Genomic DNA, 17,015 nt, shown 5'->3' with positions numbered 1-17,015 from the left:
AAAATAAAGTGAAAAACATCCAATAAAAGGAACAGAATGCTACACTGGAAAATATTCACCTAATGCAAAAGAAAGCAGTAAAGGAAGAACAGAGGAAAAAAAACACATGACATGTATAGAAAACGAAAAGTAAAATGCAAATAGAAATCTAACTATGTAAGTAATAACATTAAATATAAATGGATTAAACAATCCAATCGAGAGGTAGAGATTGTCAGACTAGAGTAAATAAACAAGACTCAACCATGTGTATACAGAAGACATACTTTAGATTCAAAAATACAAATAGATTTAAAATAAAAGGATTAGAAATGATAAATCATGAAAACAACCACCATAGGAAAACTATGGGTTATATTAATATTAGACAAATTAGACTTTAAAACAAACAAACAAAAAAATAAAGAACATTTTATAATTTAAAAAGCATCACTTTATCAGAAAGATATAACAATTATAAATATACACGCACCTTACCATAAAACCCCAAAATATGTAAAGCAAAATGACTGGCAAGTAATAGACAATTCAACAATGGCAGCTGGAGAATTCAATTCCCTAATTTAAATAACAGAACGAGTAAGCAGAGTATTATCAAGGAAATATAAATCAACTGGACCTAACATATCTTTAGAACACTATACCCAGCAACACCAGAATACACATTCTTCTCAGAAAATATTTTCTGAGATGAAACCATATTTTAGGTCATAAAACAATCCTTAATACATTTTAAATGACTGAAATTCAGCAAAGTAGTTCTCCAACCAAAGTAGAATAAAATTAAAATCAATAACAGAAGGAAATTTAGTGGACTCAAATATGTGAGAATTGAACAATTCTCAAATAACCAATGATCAAAGACAAAAATCACACGGGAAATTAGAAAATAATATGAATTAAAATAAATACATAATATACCAAAACTTATGGGATGTAGCTAAAGCAGTAGTTAAAGAAGGAAAAAGAAGAGCAAGCTAAACCTAAAGCAAGCAGAAGGAAGTTTAGAGTAGAAATCAATGAAATGGAGAATAGTAAAATAGAGAAAATCAACAAAGTCAAAAGTTGGTTCTTTGAAAATACCAAAATTTACAAGGCTTTCGCTAGACTGAATCAGAAAGAAAAGAAGACTCAAATATTAAAATCAGAAATTAAGAGTGGACATCACTACTGACTTTAGAGAAATAAAAAGGAGTTTAAGGGAATATTATGAACAATTGTATGCCAAAAAATCAGATAACTTAGATGAAGTGAACAAATTCCTAGAAAGTAACAAGAACTTAAAAATCTGAATAGACCTATAACAAGTAAAGAGAGTGAACTAGTAATCAAAACCTTCTCACAAAGAAAAGCCTGGTCTCAGCTTGACAGGATAATTCTACCAAATGTTAAAGAATACCAATTCTTTACAATCTCTTCCAAGAACCTGAAGAGGCATGAAGCAATCTCAATTCATTCTTTGAGGCCAGTCCTACCATGATATCAAAACCAGACAAAGACATCACAAAATAACTATAGAGTAATAACTATGAGTATAGATGCAGACACCTTAAAAACAAAAACAAAAACAAAAAACCTAGCAATCTGAATCTGGCAACACAAAAAAAGGATCATAACAAAACCAAGTGGGATTTATCCTTGGATTGCAAAGGCGGGGTTAACATGCAATAAATCAATTAATGTAACACATAATACTCATTACACTAGAAACAGAAATGAATTTCCTCAGCTAATAAACAGCATCTATGAAAAACTCAAAACTAACATCATACTAAATAATGAAAGACTAAAAGCTTTCCCATCAAGATCAGGAACAAGACAAGGATGTTTGCTCTCACTACTTCTACTTAATATTGTATCTGAGGTTATAGCTAAGGCAAATGGGCAAAAAAACCAAATAAATAAAAGGCATCCAGATTAAAAAGAAAATACTACCTCTGTTCACAGGTGGCAGGATCTTGTGTATAGAAAATCCTAAGTAATACACTAGAAAACTATTTGAACTAATAAATGTTTTCAGTAAGGTTGCAGGGTATATGAGTGATACGCAAACTCAATTGTATTTCTTTTACATTGACAATAAACCATCTGAAAATGACATTAAGAAAACAATTCCATTTAAAATGACATCAAAAATAATTAGAAATAAATTTAACAAAACAAGTATAGAAGTTGTATTCTAAAAACTATAAAACACTGATGAAATAAATTAAAGACCTAAATAAATGGAAAGAAATCCCATGTTCAAAAATCAACTTAAAATTGTTAAGATTGCAATACTCTCCACATCAATCTATAGATTTAATGAAATTTCTATCAAAATTCTAGCAGGTTTGCAGAAATAGGTATGATGATGCTAAAATTCATAATGGAAACTCAAAGATGCAGGATAACCAACAATCATGAAAAAGAAGAACAAAGGTAGAGACTCACATTTCATGGTTCAAAATTTACTATAATGCTACAGTAATCAAGGCAGTAAGTATGGTGCCAGCATACAAACAGATATACGGATTAATGAAATAAGAAATAAATGCTTTATGGTCAACTAATTTTTTTTTTACAAGGCTGGCAAAAGAATTCGATGATGGAAAGAATAGTCTTTTTAATAAATGGTGCTGGAAATGGGTTAAGGACCTGAATATAAGACCTGAAACAATAAAATGCATAGAAGAAAACAGGAACTAAACTCAAGGATCTTGGACTTAAAGAGGATTTTATGAATTGGACCTCAAAGGCAAGGGAAGTAAAAGAAAAATAAATGAATGGGACCACATCGAACTGAAAAGCTTCTGCACAACAAAAGAAACCGTCAAATAGATAAAGAGACAACCATCCGAATGGGAAAATATATTTGCAAGCAGTGACTGCTATAAAGGCCTAATACTAAAATATTAGAAAAATTCATACAACTCAATAACAACAAAAAAACAAACGATCCAATCAAAAAATGGGCAGAGGACTTGAACAGACACTTCTCTCTAGAGGACATACAAATGGCCAACAAACATAGGAAAAGATGTTCAACATCACTAGCTATTAGGGAAATGCAAATCAAAACCACAATGAGATACCATCTCACACATGTTAGAATGGCTGTAATCAACAGAACAAGTAATAACAAATATTGGAGAGGATGAGGAGTAAAAGGAACCCTCATATACTGCTGGTAGGACTGGTATAGCCACTATGGAAAACAGTATGGAGGTTCCTCAAAAAACTAAGAATTAATCTACCATATGATCCGGCAATCCTTCTATTAGGTATTTACCCCAAAGAAGTGAATATCCATATCCGAAAAGATATTTGCACACTGATGTTCATAGCAGCATTATTCACAGTGGCCAGGACATGGAAGCAACCGAAGTGTCCTACGATAGATGACTGGATAAAGAAGCTGTGGTACATATACACATATGTGGAATATTACTCAGCCATAAGAAGAGATGAAATACTGCCATTTGCAACAACATGAATGGACCTTGAGATAATCATGCTAAGCGAAATAAGCCAGACAGAAAAAGTTGAAAATCACATGATATCATTTATATGCGGGATATAAACCTAAAAGCAACAAATGAACAGGACAAACAAACAGAGTGTCTTGGACATGGACAACAGACCTAGTGGTTACCGGAGCGAGGAGGTAGACAGGGTAAAAGGGATCAAATATGTGGTGACTGAAAGAACACACAATGTAAATATATATATGCCTTACTGTCAAAACGTACAGCTGAAACTAATCGGATTTTGTTAACTGTCACTATAAAAAAAATAAAATAATAAAAAAATAAAATAAATGGTGCTGGGACCCCTGAATAACCACATACAAAAGAATGAAGCTGGATCCCTACACATTATCCACAAGAATTAAGTCAAGTGGATCATAGACCTAAATGTAAGAGCTAAACTATAACTCTTAGAAAATATGGTTAGGCAAGATTCAGATGTTATTTAAGAAGGGATATCTAGGGAAACTCAAAGACAAAGGAGATTAAAAAAGGACATCAGAGAAAAGTTTAGTCTCTGACACCTACAGCTACAGCAAACACTAAACACAGCCCAATTCCTAGCCAGATTAACAAAAAATGTCACACTAACTCAATTCCTTTTATCTAGTGTCTTGCTCATGTCTGGCTTTTAACAAAAAAATTAAAAGGTAAGCTAATAGGTAAAAACAATTTGAAAAGAAGAGACAGAGCAAGCATTAGAACTAGACTCAGATATAGCACAAATAGTGGAATTATCAGAACAGAAATTTAAAATAACTATGATTATTAATATGCTAAGGGTTCTAATGGAAAAAAGAAACAGCATGTAACATAAGCAGAAAGATGAACACTTTGTGAGAATCAAAAGGAAACACTATAAATCAAAATCGCTGAAATATAAATGAATAAATGCTTTTTGATTAGCTCATCAATAGACCAGACATGGCTAATGCGAATCAGTTAACTTGAGGATATGTCAATAGGAACTTCCAAAACTAAAGAACAAAGAGTAAGATGTAAAAAACCCAAACAACAGAATATCTAAGAACTGTGGGACAACTACAAAGTAATAATATGCACATAATAGGAATATCAGAAGGAGAAGAGAAGAACAGCAGAAGTATTTAAAGTAGTAATGACTGAGAATTTTCCAAAATTAATGACAGAAGCAAACCACAGATCCAAAAATCTCATAACACCACCAAGCAGTTTGAATACCAAAAAATCTACATTTAGGCATACCATACTTGAATGCAGAAAATCAAAGACAAAGAAAAAATCTTGGAATAAGCAAAAAAAAAAAAAACACACACAAAAAAACCTTTCACCTTACTCATAGAGGAACAAGGGTAAGAATTACACTGGACTTCTCTCCAGAAATCATGCAAGTAAAAAAAGAATGGAGTGAAATCTAAGGTCCTATAATCCTATAAATGTTCCCTTTGGATTAGAAATCACACTCAATCAGATATCTGCTGGTCCAGATATTTCTTCCTTTAGTTGTTTATGGCTGGGGGAGTCGATAAAAAAATTATAGAGAAGAAAAGAATAAAGAGGTTCTAACAGTGATTCTTAAATTTAGGTGTACATAATAATCATACGGGGAGCTTATTAAAGACACAGATTCCTAGAATCCATTCCCAGAAAATCTAATTAAAGACCCTGAGTTAAGGTCTAGAAACTGCCTTTTGTTTGTATCTCTTGACAAGCACACCAAGTAATCTAGATGTGTGTCTATGGACATAACAGTCCCTGGAATGACTATTAAAGGACCAGGGGTCCCAGTGACCTACAGTTCTTTATAGGCTCTACTTGCTATATAAGAAATGCTTAAGAGTACATGTGTATTTAAGCTAACTTTAGCCAGTATAATCCTACTGATAAAAAACAATCTCAGTCAGAATTCCTTGTAACACATAGGCTGTTGATCATCAAGATGCTAAACAAGCCCCTTTCTTAATAGCCTACTTAGAAAGAAGATGAAATGACAGGGATGGGGTGAAGAAATCTGGGTAAGTTCATGAACAGTCAACTGAAGCAGGTAAGTAAGATAATTACCCCCACCCTCCAGCCAAAGATGTCCCTGTCCTAACGCTGGAACCTTTAAATAAGCTATATTACATAGCAAAAGGAAATTAAAGTTGTAGATAGAACTAGAACTGCTAATCAGTTGACTTTAAAAGAAAGAGATAATCCTGGATTATCCAGTAGGTACATGAAATCACAAGAGTCCTTTAAATGTAGAGTAAGGAGGCATTAGAGTCTATAGACTAGCCATTGCTGGCTTTCAAGATGGAAGGGGACCATGAGCCAAGGAATGAGGGCAGTATCCAGAAGCTGAAAAAGGCAAGAAAATGCATTCCCGCCAGAGGCTCCAGAAGGAAGGCAGCCCTGTCAACTTCTTGATTTTAGCCCAGTGAGACCCATTTCAGACCAGACGTCTGACCTCCAGAACTGTAAGATTATACCTTTGTGTTGTGTTAAGCCACCAAACTTCTAATTTGTTACAGCGGCAATAGGAAGTTAATTTGTTGCATATGCTAAAAAATTACTTGCCTTAAAAACAAAAAACAAAAAACAAAAAACAAGCTTTTTCTTACCTATATCCATTGGTCGTTCTGTATTTAAACTGTCTGTGCTGCCCTGATGTCCACCTAAAGGTGTCTTCATTTGTTGATCTGATAATTTCCCAGTACTGACAGATCTAAAAAGAAGAGTAGTAATGTATACTTTAAGCCAGAAAAAAGGTCAATGGGAAGTCAGAGAACAAGAAGACAAAAAATAGATCCAAACAATTCAAGGTAGAGATAAATTTCAATAATCAAAATAAACAAAAGGCAGAAATAGAATATTCAGGAAATTAAGGAAGAAAGGAAGAGCTCTGTAATTTACACAGTTACAGGAAGCATGCATGGTTTTCAGAGATTCTAAATGCACATAGTTCATATCATTAACCACGTTACATAAACCAGCTACTAATTTGGTCTTAGTGTTTTTATAACAGGAATATATGTGCTATTACAATTTTCATGTTTAAGGCTGGAAGGAAACAGTGTCTTTTACCTGCCAAACACTGCCTTGTTCTGTTGCTCAGACTTCTGCCTCTCACTTCCTTGTACTAGGAGACAATGAGAGCATTCACGTGGGTCATTCCCATCTTTAGACTGCCCTTCAGAAGGCCCATGATGAGTAACCAAGGCCAGCAGGTTGGAAGATGCTTGTGTTTTAGGGATTTTGAAAGGAGCTGTGGCCTAAAGAAACATATGTAAGCTAGTTATTACAAAGTATAAAGCATTCAGAATTGTCAGGCTCCATGGCAGAACAGTCAGGAGCTTAGACTCTGTAGTTCATCAGACCTGATTCAAATACTGGCTCTTCTACTTACAACCTCTGTAACGCTGGACAGTTCATTAAGATAATGCACATAAAACATTGTGTGGACTTACACTGTGCCTGGCACATAGCAAGTGCTCATTAAATTGTAGCCATTCTCATTATGGATCCTTTCCATAAAGTACTTACTATACTAGTTCATGACTTACTATAGAGAGTGCAGCTAAGCTGAATATGGTATTACTGACTCTGCATCTATTTTGTTTAGCCAAGTGGCCTACAGGGATCTTAAGCTGACACTAGCCCCCCTTGCAATAGCATGCCCTAGATAGCAGGCCACAGTCACTGGCAAATATAAGCTCCTGATGTGACTCCCCTAAAAGCCTTTGTGATCAAGAGTCTCCCTCACCGTCTCCTACCTGTGTGCCCCTTAGGTAAGACCCCCATGGAGCTCACCAGAACCCTGATCTTTTGATTTGAATTGACCAATCAGCCTTAGCCAGGAACCCCAAAGCACTCTACCCAAAAACCCTAATAAAGGCATGTACCTAGGTCCTATCTCTCTCTGTCTGTACCCAGCCTCGATATCCCTGTGTGGCCCCCAGAGGTGTGCCTGGTATTTCTTTCAGGATCTATGAGTAACAGACTTCCCTATTTCAATTTCTCTTGTGGTCTGTTGTTGAACCTTGACTGTCCATCCAGCACCCTATGTTCCACTTCACAAATGTTAATTTCACAAAGTCACAACACCTACAAAATGTTAATAAACACACCTTAGTAGGAGAGCCAATGATTGTTGGTAAAGGGGTTTTAAAGAACCAGTCAGAACTCCGTGGAGAGGATCCCACATGCTTGGTGGGAGAGGTCCCAAGGCTGCCAGGCCGACTGGGTTGAGGTGAGTAGCTGTACCCAGCCCCGGAATGGGATGGGCACACAGGGTCAGAGTGCTGCTTTCTGAGCTTCTGCTTGTTCTGGTAGATGTCAGTGAGGGTGGGGGTACTCTGCAGTCTAGCACCCAGTAAGAAAGACTGTGGTGACTGAGTCTGTGGCACTGGAGAACCTATCAAGAAAATAAATACAAAGTTAACCCAAAGTGAAGAAGTACATGGCAAAAATTTAAGAACTAAGACAATTCTTAAAATGAGAATTCCAATGAATGCCTTGTTTTTCATTAGATATTGTAAAAGTGTTAACTTGGCAAGAGATTATTTTTTGTCATCCTTTACAAAAATGACAAGTACATTGTCACTGGTATTTTCAGGAGATAGAATTCTCAGGAGGTATATTAGCATCTATCAAATAACTCAGATTAATGCAAGGTCTACACAGAACTATATAGTAAATGGTTACAGTTAATGAAAACAACAAAATGATATACCTTTATATGAATATATACTTGGGTATATCAATGTAATTATTCTCTAACAGCAACTAAAATAAACTTTTCAAACTAACCCAGAATAACCCTTTATTTAAAAAAAATAAATATATATATATAAAATTTACATATATATACACACATATATATGTAATTTAGGAAATAAAATTAGAAAGATAATACACCTTTCCTGGATTTTATTTGTTTTAAAAAACAAGCATATGGATAATTTATTTATATTTGTCCGTTTCGTTAATGAAATTCATTTAAAACCTAAAGTATCCATATTCTCTTCAAAGAAAACATTTGTCCTCAGGTAGTCTTGCCTCTTAAGGGGACACCATATCAAGTGTCTGGGAGATAGAGTACTGATATGATGAACAGTTGCCAAGAAGGGCATTCCCCCACACAGACCTTATGTTGCCAATTTAAGGTCCACTAAGCTTTAAGCTCCAGTTACAAATTCTTTGGCACTCCTTGCAAACCAAACTACAACCAATAACATTAAGGACATATAAATCTTCTTAGTGATCTTCCCAAAAAGACACCAATAGGAGCTTTTGCTACCAAGCTCTTAACCTCATCTTAAATAACTTTTCAGAACTGGGCCCTGCCAACCAACCACCCACACACACACACACACACACACACACACACACACACACACCTATATGTACATATATATGTGTATATACACACACACAAGTAAATAAAATTAGTGGTAAAATGTTAGATCCGAAGGAAGCTAAGTTTTATTTTGAAGGAAAGAGAATATGAAAAACTTAACTTAGAAAGGAGTGGTTTTCTAAGTAACAGAGAATTCCTTTAACTGGCCAACTCCTCAAATGCACATACAATAAAATTTGACTTATAAAAGTATAATTTACACATACTTTACAGGCATGTATATATTACATAATAAAGCAAATAAACATCTATATTTCTTTTTTATCTGATGCCAACTGGTGGCTCTAAGAACAGTATTAACCAATGTAACAAAATTTCATTTCCTATATTGCTTTTCATTATCTGTATGACAATGACCAAAATTTAGCTAAATTACTTAATTCCTAAGACTTATTTTCATAAAATAATCATATACCCAAGAGATATTTGATTGGCTATCTAAAAACATGTTAGACCAAGATTCTAAAAAACAGGATAGCAGAGAATATATTTCATATCAATTCTGTACTTTTGATAAGACTAGAAAAACATAATTCAAATACACTTATAATGGGATTAAAATTATTAATATACCAAATACATCTCCTACCTGATGAGTTTCTACTCCTGGATTCATGGCCCTGAGGGTGTCCACAGCAGCACTGACTAAATTGCTCAGGAATGGTACCAACTGTGAAGAGGAAAATAGGGAAAGGAATGAGAAATGATTCAAAACCAATAAAGGATGAAAACAGGCAACACATGCACAAATTGCACAATACACTATAGTTTACAAAACTTAATTAGGCACAGATTTAGTTCAGCTAACACTAAGCAACTAGTGTGCTAGGTACTAGGCACACTAAGATCAAAAGTTCCATGTAACTAACTTGCCTTCAAAGAAGATCACTAGGAAAGAAAACCATGTAAATAACCCAATGCCTATAGCAGGTATATCTTTAAGATACGGAAGTACAAAGAGTTTGTACAAAGTGTTTGAGGCTTATGGAGCTGACTGACAGCCCAGCTGTTGTCTCTGTGAATCCACCATGTTCCTTGCTAAGGCATGCTCCCAGGGCTGCTCCCAGCCATTGACTACATGTGGTTCAGGCAGGTCAGGAAATCTGGACAACTTAGTGCTTGGGGATACTCCTTCAGCCAGGTTAAAACCTTCTTAGAGCTCACTATAGTCAGGACTCCTCCTTCCTTCCTCTCTCCCTCACAGGGGTCAGATCTGTATGGTGGTCTGAAGGGGCTCCCTGTCAACTACTGCTTCTTCCCCTTTATCTGTCACAGGTGTTTCCCCAATCTCTCTTGCACATCTCTGCATCTACCTCTGAGAACCTAAACCAACGAGAGGAAGAGCTGGGGAAGACTTCAGGGTATTTAAGCAGACAAGAGACATATGTCTATAAAAAAAGAAGAGGCAATGACCAAGTGGTTAGGTGGGCAGGCAAAGATTAGATCCTGAGGAAGGGCCTTTTCTTTGAGTGCAAGGGTAAGTTTTGGAACTTGTCTCTAGAGACCTTGGACTGCTTCAGGAGCTAGTGAGGAGGTGAGGGAGGGCCAAGATTTTGTTCGAAAAAAATTTTTCAGCTAAAAACAGCTTTGAAACCATTGCAACAGGTGAACTAGTGATATAAATTTAAAAGATATATATCATTGTAGTTTTTTGTTTTAATCAGGGCTTCTGGGTACGACTTCAATCCTTTTCACTTTACCACCTCCCGAGATTTCCTCCCATTCCCTCTTCTACTCCAGCAGTTTTTGCTGAGGGTGGGGACCCTTTCCTTTTAAAAATTACACACACACATACACACACAAATTTTTTTTTTTTTTTTTTTTTTGCAATTTTGAGATCTGCCACCACTGAGCCCTCTCTGTACTACCTGTCCTTCCATATCAGTGTTGTTTCTCTCAGATTCTGCGATCTTAGTTGCTTTGGCCTCTTACATGTATTCTGAAGTTGGAGCATTTTGTCTTAGTTTCACTAAAACGTTGGTGTGAGGTTTGTTTGGTTGGGTTTTTGTTGTTGCTGTTGTTTTACTGTTTGCTTTTGGTTTGTTTAACATTCTCTTTGTTGTTGTATATGATTTCCAGAAGAGGTGGGAAGATTGTAATGAAGCTGCCATCATATCCTTCCCTGAGCTGGAAGACCTCTGGTGAACATAACCCAATGCTATTATGTATATTATTGTCTTTTAAACCTCATAAATCTGAGTGATAAGTAGGAGAGGCATTTAATGTAGTTTAACTTAGGGTTTCTGGCTTTGTGCTTTGAGCCCCAGCCTAATGAAGATGCTTTTTATCCATAAGATCTATTTGCATCATCATATTTCCAATAGAGGTCCTAACAGATTTATACAGAGATTCTCAAGAGGGAGTCAGGAGTGGGGTATAGTTGAAAGGGTGGGATATGGTTCCCAATCAGCGAGACGCACTGCCGTCGTGTACCACTGTTCCTAAAGAGAGTGTCGTATTTGTCATAGTGAAAAAAGACTGAAAACAAATGCTTTAAACTCTCCTTACCCAAAGGGGAAGGTGAATAAGGCCTGGAAGACCCAGTAGAGAGTCTTCGCCCAACTGTCTGTACTGTGTCTGCTGGCGCTGGAGAGCAGGCTCCCAACCGGAGAAAGCCCATTGGGCTGGTGTTAGACCTTCGTACCACTGCAGATCTGAAAAAACAAAATAAAATGACTTCTTCTCTGGCAGGTGCTAGGACTCTGTCTTTATTTCTGTATTCCCGCCCCCCCCCGCCCCGCCAACTTCCTACAACATACCATGGAGTAGATTTTTTAAAAAATGTGACACAGTCGCACAGAACAAACATAAAATGTATTAAACTATATAGTGAAGTCTCTCTCTCATCCTTATATCCTGTCTGCCTAACTCTCAACACTTCTTCAGTCCTACTCAAAAAGTTACCACTATTTTTAGTTTCTAATGTCTTTCCAGAGTTCCTTAATTCATATACAAGCAAATAAAAAACTGAATATACAGTTGACCCTTGAACATGGGTCCACTTATATGAAGACTTTTTTCAATAAATACTGTAAATGTATTTTCTCTTTCTTATGATTTTCTTAATATTTTCTCCTCTCTGGCTTATTTTATTCATAATACATATAACATACAAAATATGTGTTAACCTACAGTTTATGTTATCGGAAAGGCTTCTGGTCAACAGTAAGCTATTAGTAGTTAAGTTCTGGGGGAGTCAGATTTTCAACTGCAACAGCTGAGTTGTTCAAAGGTCAACTGTATAATCTTATTTTCATCTTGTCTTAACAAAGGTAGTATGTTATGTACCATACCAACCATTTTCAACTTTTTAGTCTTCGGTCCCCTTTATATTCTTAAAATTACTGAAGATCCCAGAGAATAGTTATTTATGCGACTTGTATCTATTGATATTTACTGTATTAAAAGTTAAAACTGATAAAGTTTTGTGATTAATTCATTAAAAATAAATTTATTACATGTAACATAAGATTATGAAAAATAATTATATCTTCCAAAAGCAAAATAAATTTCTGAGAGTGTGATATTATTTTATATATGTGCTAATTTCTATATAATGTCTAGTTGAACAGATGACAGTTGAATTCTTATAACTGTTTCTACATTCAATCTATTATGTAATATGTTATTTTGGATGAAGTATATGAAGGAAATCCATACTTACACAGATATATAACTGGAAAGGGGAGGAAACTTTGGTTGGAGTTTCAGATAATTGTGATACTCTTCTTTGATATTACACCAAAACTCAGCAAGTTGTCATTTCTAAAAGATTAGTCACAATGTGGAATCTGAAACCACGTCAGTGAAATTCCATACTATTACATTAAACTCCACTCTTTTGCAAAGTATCTTGTAGTTGGAATCAATCTTTTCATGTGTGCATGATTTTTTAAAACATTTGATCATTTGGAAAATATTGGTTGACTGAATTATGTTGTTATGCCAAAAGTTGACACATTATATAACACCAAAAAGTCACATTCATATCATAATACCACCACCAATCTTAACAGAAAAGGCTGTCAAGACATAACAGAAGTTGCCAAGATCACAGTGGTGAATACAAGTTTTCCAAAATTCTAATCTCTGCTCAAGAGCTCAACTTTTATGTAACTTGTTTTCTAGGAAATGACAGACTTGGTTCGTTTTTGACAAAATGGCCACCAAATGCTCATAATCATAGTTTGTCAGATGTTCTTTCAAGTAAAAATGATGTTCCATGAAAAAGTGGCTAGTTCAGTTTGCAACTAAAACAATCATACAAGTGCTTTTCCTTAAGACAACTACTCTAATATGCAGCAAAGTACTTAATGCCCACATTCCACTCAAGGTCAGGATTTTCAAAGAGAAATAATAATAAAAATTATTTTATTTTATTGAATGCTTCATTAAAGATATTCCTTGGTATTACAAGTGTGTAGTGGTAAAGAACATAAAGACTAACAGTACAGTTGGGTACCACTACCTTGAATCATTTTAAGGCACCAGCAGTTTTCCATCGTTGCTTTTGCACCATCAGTGCATATGTCAACACAACGAAAAAGCAAATAATGTCCTAATGTTGTTATGAAAATAGTTTTGTCTTCATGGACCCCTATACAAAGGAAGTCACAGACCACACTTTGAAACCACTGCTAATAAACACACTGTTAATCACTTTGCTTCTTTCATTTTACAATATATCTTGAAAATGTTTCTACCTTAGTACATAGAAAGTTCCCTTACTCTTTTTGTAAGGTGTTCCACTATCATAGATGGACCATAATAAATCAGTCCCTTACCGGTGGGCACTTGGCTTATTTCTCATCCTTTGCTATTCTAACAATTAACAACTTTGTATAAATGCAATTTCATACATAGGCAAGGACTATGTAGCTGCAGAATAAGTTACCAGAAGTTGAAGTGTTGGTTCAAAAGGTACATGCAATAATTATTTTCATAGATACTGCTAAATGCCCTCTGTAGAAGTTTTCTCAATTTAATCCTATGAGATGATGAGGATCATTTTATATTCATTGAGCTATTTATTTGGTGGGCCCTTTTAATCTAAAATCTTGTATCCTCTAATTCTGGAAAAAAGTTTGACTATCTTCTAGAAATTTTCTTCATCATTTTACTTGTTCTTTCTGGAATGCCCATATTGATTAATCCTTGAAGAATATTATTTATCTGTATTTTCCATTTTTATTTGATTCACCTATTTCAGATACTTCAACTTTATGTTCCAACATTTATTTTCATTTTGGTTTTTATATTTTTGTAATGTCCAGGAGGTCCTTTTTATTTTGATTGTTTTCAACAGCATTTCATTATTTATGGATATAGTCTCTAACCTATGTCTAAGGGTACTAATTTCTAAAATAAATTTCTTTTTTTAATATTCTTGCTATTTTCTTCAGAGACAGTTTTTTCTGTTTTTAGCCTTATGCTTCATTTTCATCCCTCCACTATAAGTTCTCTTGAGATTTAGGTCTCCAAGGGTACTATGGGGCACAGTTACTTTCATTTTGTCAGAATCTCTGATTGCACGAACATTTACACCTGCCCTGCTATATATCAGGCATCTATCTTCCATTCTCTTTCTGTTTTCTAGAAATTTATTAAAATCTCTCACCCACTGAACATTTATTCTTATTTTATTTGTCTCTGTGGACTTAACACCATTGTCATTCCTTTGCTGCCTTCATGAGGTTTCAGGATGTAGAAGAACTATGTAAATAATCTGCTACAACTGGTGAGATTTCATTTTTTAAAAAATTCTTCCTCAATTCTTAAAAATAATTTTATTTGTGGACAAATATATATATATATATATAATATTATCCAGCCAAGCTTAAGTATTATTTAAATAGATCCATCACAAAAAAATTTTTATTATTCAATTTTTGTACAATTTTGTACACCTCCATTATACACATATGTAAGAGACTTAAGTTAGCTATGAAAAGTAACAGATCTTTCTATAATGACAAAATTTTAAAAGAAAAGAAAAAAAATTAAAAAGGAAAAAAATACTAGCTTACCTTGGAGAACCATGTAGATTTGTGCCAGAACTGGCAGTAGATGTAAGATTCTGCTCTATGCGCTGATAATTCCTTATCTGAGTAGGAACTGGAATTGGTGCTGTTTCACTCTGAGGTGACACAGTAGGCTGGCATTGACTGCAACCATGATTTATTGAAAAAAGAAAGAAATACAAGTAAGACTTTTTATTTCATTTGACCCATTGGTGATATTTAGAGACAATTCTAGAAGCCAAATGATTAATTCTGTATGTGAATAAAAAAATGATCATCTTAAAAAAATATATAAAGCAAAAATAATTTCATTTGTCATTTAAAGAACTTTCCTGGCATTCATATCATATTGAGGACTAAGAACTGGAACAAGAACTGGAAAAACATTCCTCTACAATAAGAAAAGTAGTTTGGTAAAACTGAGTTTCATCTGCTCACATTCTGCTATTCATTATTATGTGAGAGAGAAAAAATATTTCTAGGAAAATATGCTGGGTAAAAGAACAGGCAGTTCAAGAGCAAAGATGACTGGAATGTTTACAAAAGTTATGAATGCAGTAAGCATTCCCAAGGAACTTTGACTTTTATGAAGACTGAAAATACATTGTGTAACGTTCAAAGCATAGAACTGATTTGAGGTTCACATTTTTAAGTGTTAGTACTTGGTTTCTTAATAGCTTCTTTCCTTACTTTTCATAAATTCAGAAATATTATGTCCTTAGATGACTTTCAATTTGATTGGCAACATGTCTTGAAACATGAGGAATAATACAGGGCTTTAAAAAAATGACTTATTTCATTCTTCTGCCCTTCTATAATTCTAAAAAAGACACAATCTCTCACTTTTTCCCAATTACAACATTATAAAGAGATTATATAGTTATCTAAACAAAACAAAGTATAATTTTAGAATTTTTAAACCATTAGAGTATTTCATATTTAAATCAAAAGAAAATCTCATCTGTAGCAGTGATGTTAGTTGCCTCCCCAATATGCATTCACCAACTGTTTCTTACTAACAACTCAAATTTTATAGAAGGTAGTGATTATGACATATCCAAGATTCCCTTGGAGCCATGAGTAGTCATATGTTTTTCTTGGTCAACAGGTATAAGTGGAAATCCTCTATCCATTCTTCCTCCTTTCCAGAATGTGGATATGCTTGCTGGAGCATCAGCAGCTATCTTAGAACCGTGAGGAAAAGGCCAAAAGAACTGTAGAAAATTTTCTTGAGCCAAAGGAAACAAAGGCAAAATATTTATCTTGACTAATAACTATTTATCTTGACTTTTCTTTGTGTGAGAAAATGAAACCTTTAGTTTTCAACCACACTACACTCAGAACCCCGTTGTTTATAGTCAAGTGGAATTCCTCATTGATACATGATTTAGTGTGATTCTGTAAGTTCTCACTATTTTTCATTTAGGTAATTTTATTAAATATCTCTTAAATACTATGATTTGTTTATGTTTTCACTATCTACATATGAATGCGAAGTTTATCTACAACCTCAAAATAAAACAAAACACTTCTACTTGAAACTAAACAGCTTTATAGGACTTTGTTAACCAACTCTGGTGCCTACGACCCAGTGTATGCAAAGGCCAGACAGTTTAAGTTGCTCAATAATAGAACAACCGGCACAGGCATCAAGTACTGAAATGTGCATGAACAAATGCCACCTTTTTACCGTCCCAATTTATGAAACAAATAAAGAGCTGATGAAGCAAACACATCTGGGAATTTTTTAAACTTACACATTGTCAAGTTCTAATATTTTCCTTGTTAATAACCAAAGGGAAATTAAGAAGCTAGATAAAGAAACCATAGGAAGTAAACTTAGCAACCTCATATCAAGGCACCTCTCTCAGAGAATCCCAAGCAACCAGATGCCCTCTCGAATAATTCTGGCTCCTCCACCTCACAGCATATTAAGAGATGAACAGCCATGGCAGATGTTCTATAAATGTCTCAGACAGTTGCTGGACAGGAACTTTAAACAGGCTTGCTCAGTCTAGAAAGTCTTCCTTGGACAAAGTCCCAGAGCTCCACTAGCTAAGACTACTGCAGTTACTTTTCTGTCTAGCTTTATATTAATAAAGCCAG

The 17,015-nt window shown here is 34.7% G+C and overlaps 1 protein-coding gene across 1 annotated transcript in view; it reads right to left on the bottom strand.

Annotated features, from left to right (window-relative positions):
- Positions 1-17,015, bottom strand: part of ULK2 (unc-51 like autophagy activating kinase 2) — a 101,357-nt gene that overhangs the window by 19,833 nt on the left and 64,509 nt on the right. The window contains exons 15-20 of the mRNA XM_023529854.1: positions 14,916-15,053; positions 11,398-11,543; positions 9,479-9,559; positions 7,598-7,884; positions 6,555-6,742; positions 6,092-6,195 (exon numbers count right to left, since the gene is read on the bottom strand). Coding sequence (XP_023385622.1) covers positions 6,092-6,195; positions 6,555-6,742; positions 7,598-7,884; positions 9,479-9,559; positions 11,398-11,543; positions 14,916-15,053 — 944 coding nt within the window. The remainder of the gene's footprint in view (positions 1-6,091; positions 6,196-6,554; positions 6,743-7,597; positions 7,885-9,478; positions 9,560-11,397; positions 11,544-14,915; positions 15,054-17,015) is intronic.

The sequence above is a fragment of the Pteropus vampyrus genome, unplaced genomic scaffold (assembly GCF_000151845.1).
Source record: "Pteropus vampyrus isolate Shadow unplaced genomic scaffold, Pvam_2.0 Scaffold44, whole genome shotgun sequence".
NCBI classification, from domain to species: Eukaryota; Metazoa; Chordata; class Mammalia; order Chiroptera; family Pteropodidae; genus Pteropus; species Pteropus vampyrus.
Note: the sequence above shows the minus strand (reverse complement) of the source record. Positions and strands in the feature narration are given on the sequence as shown.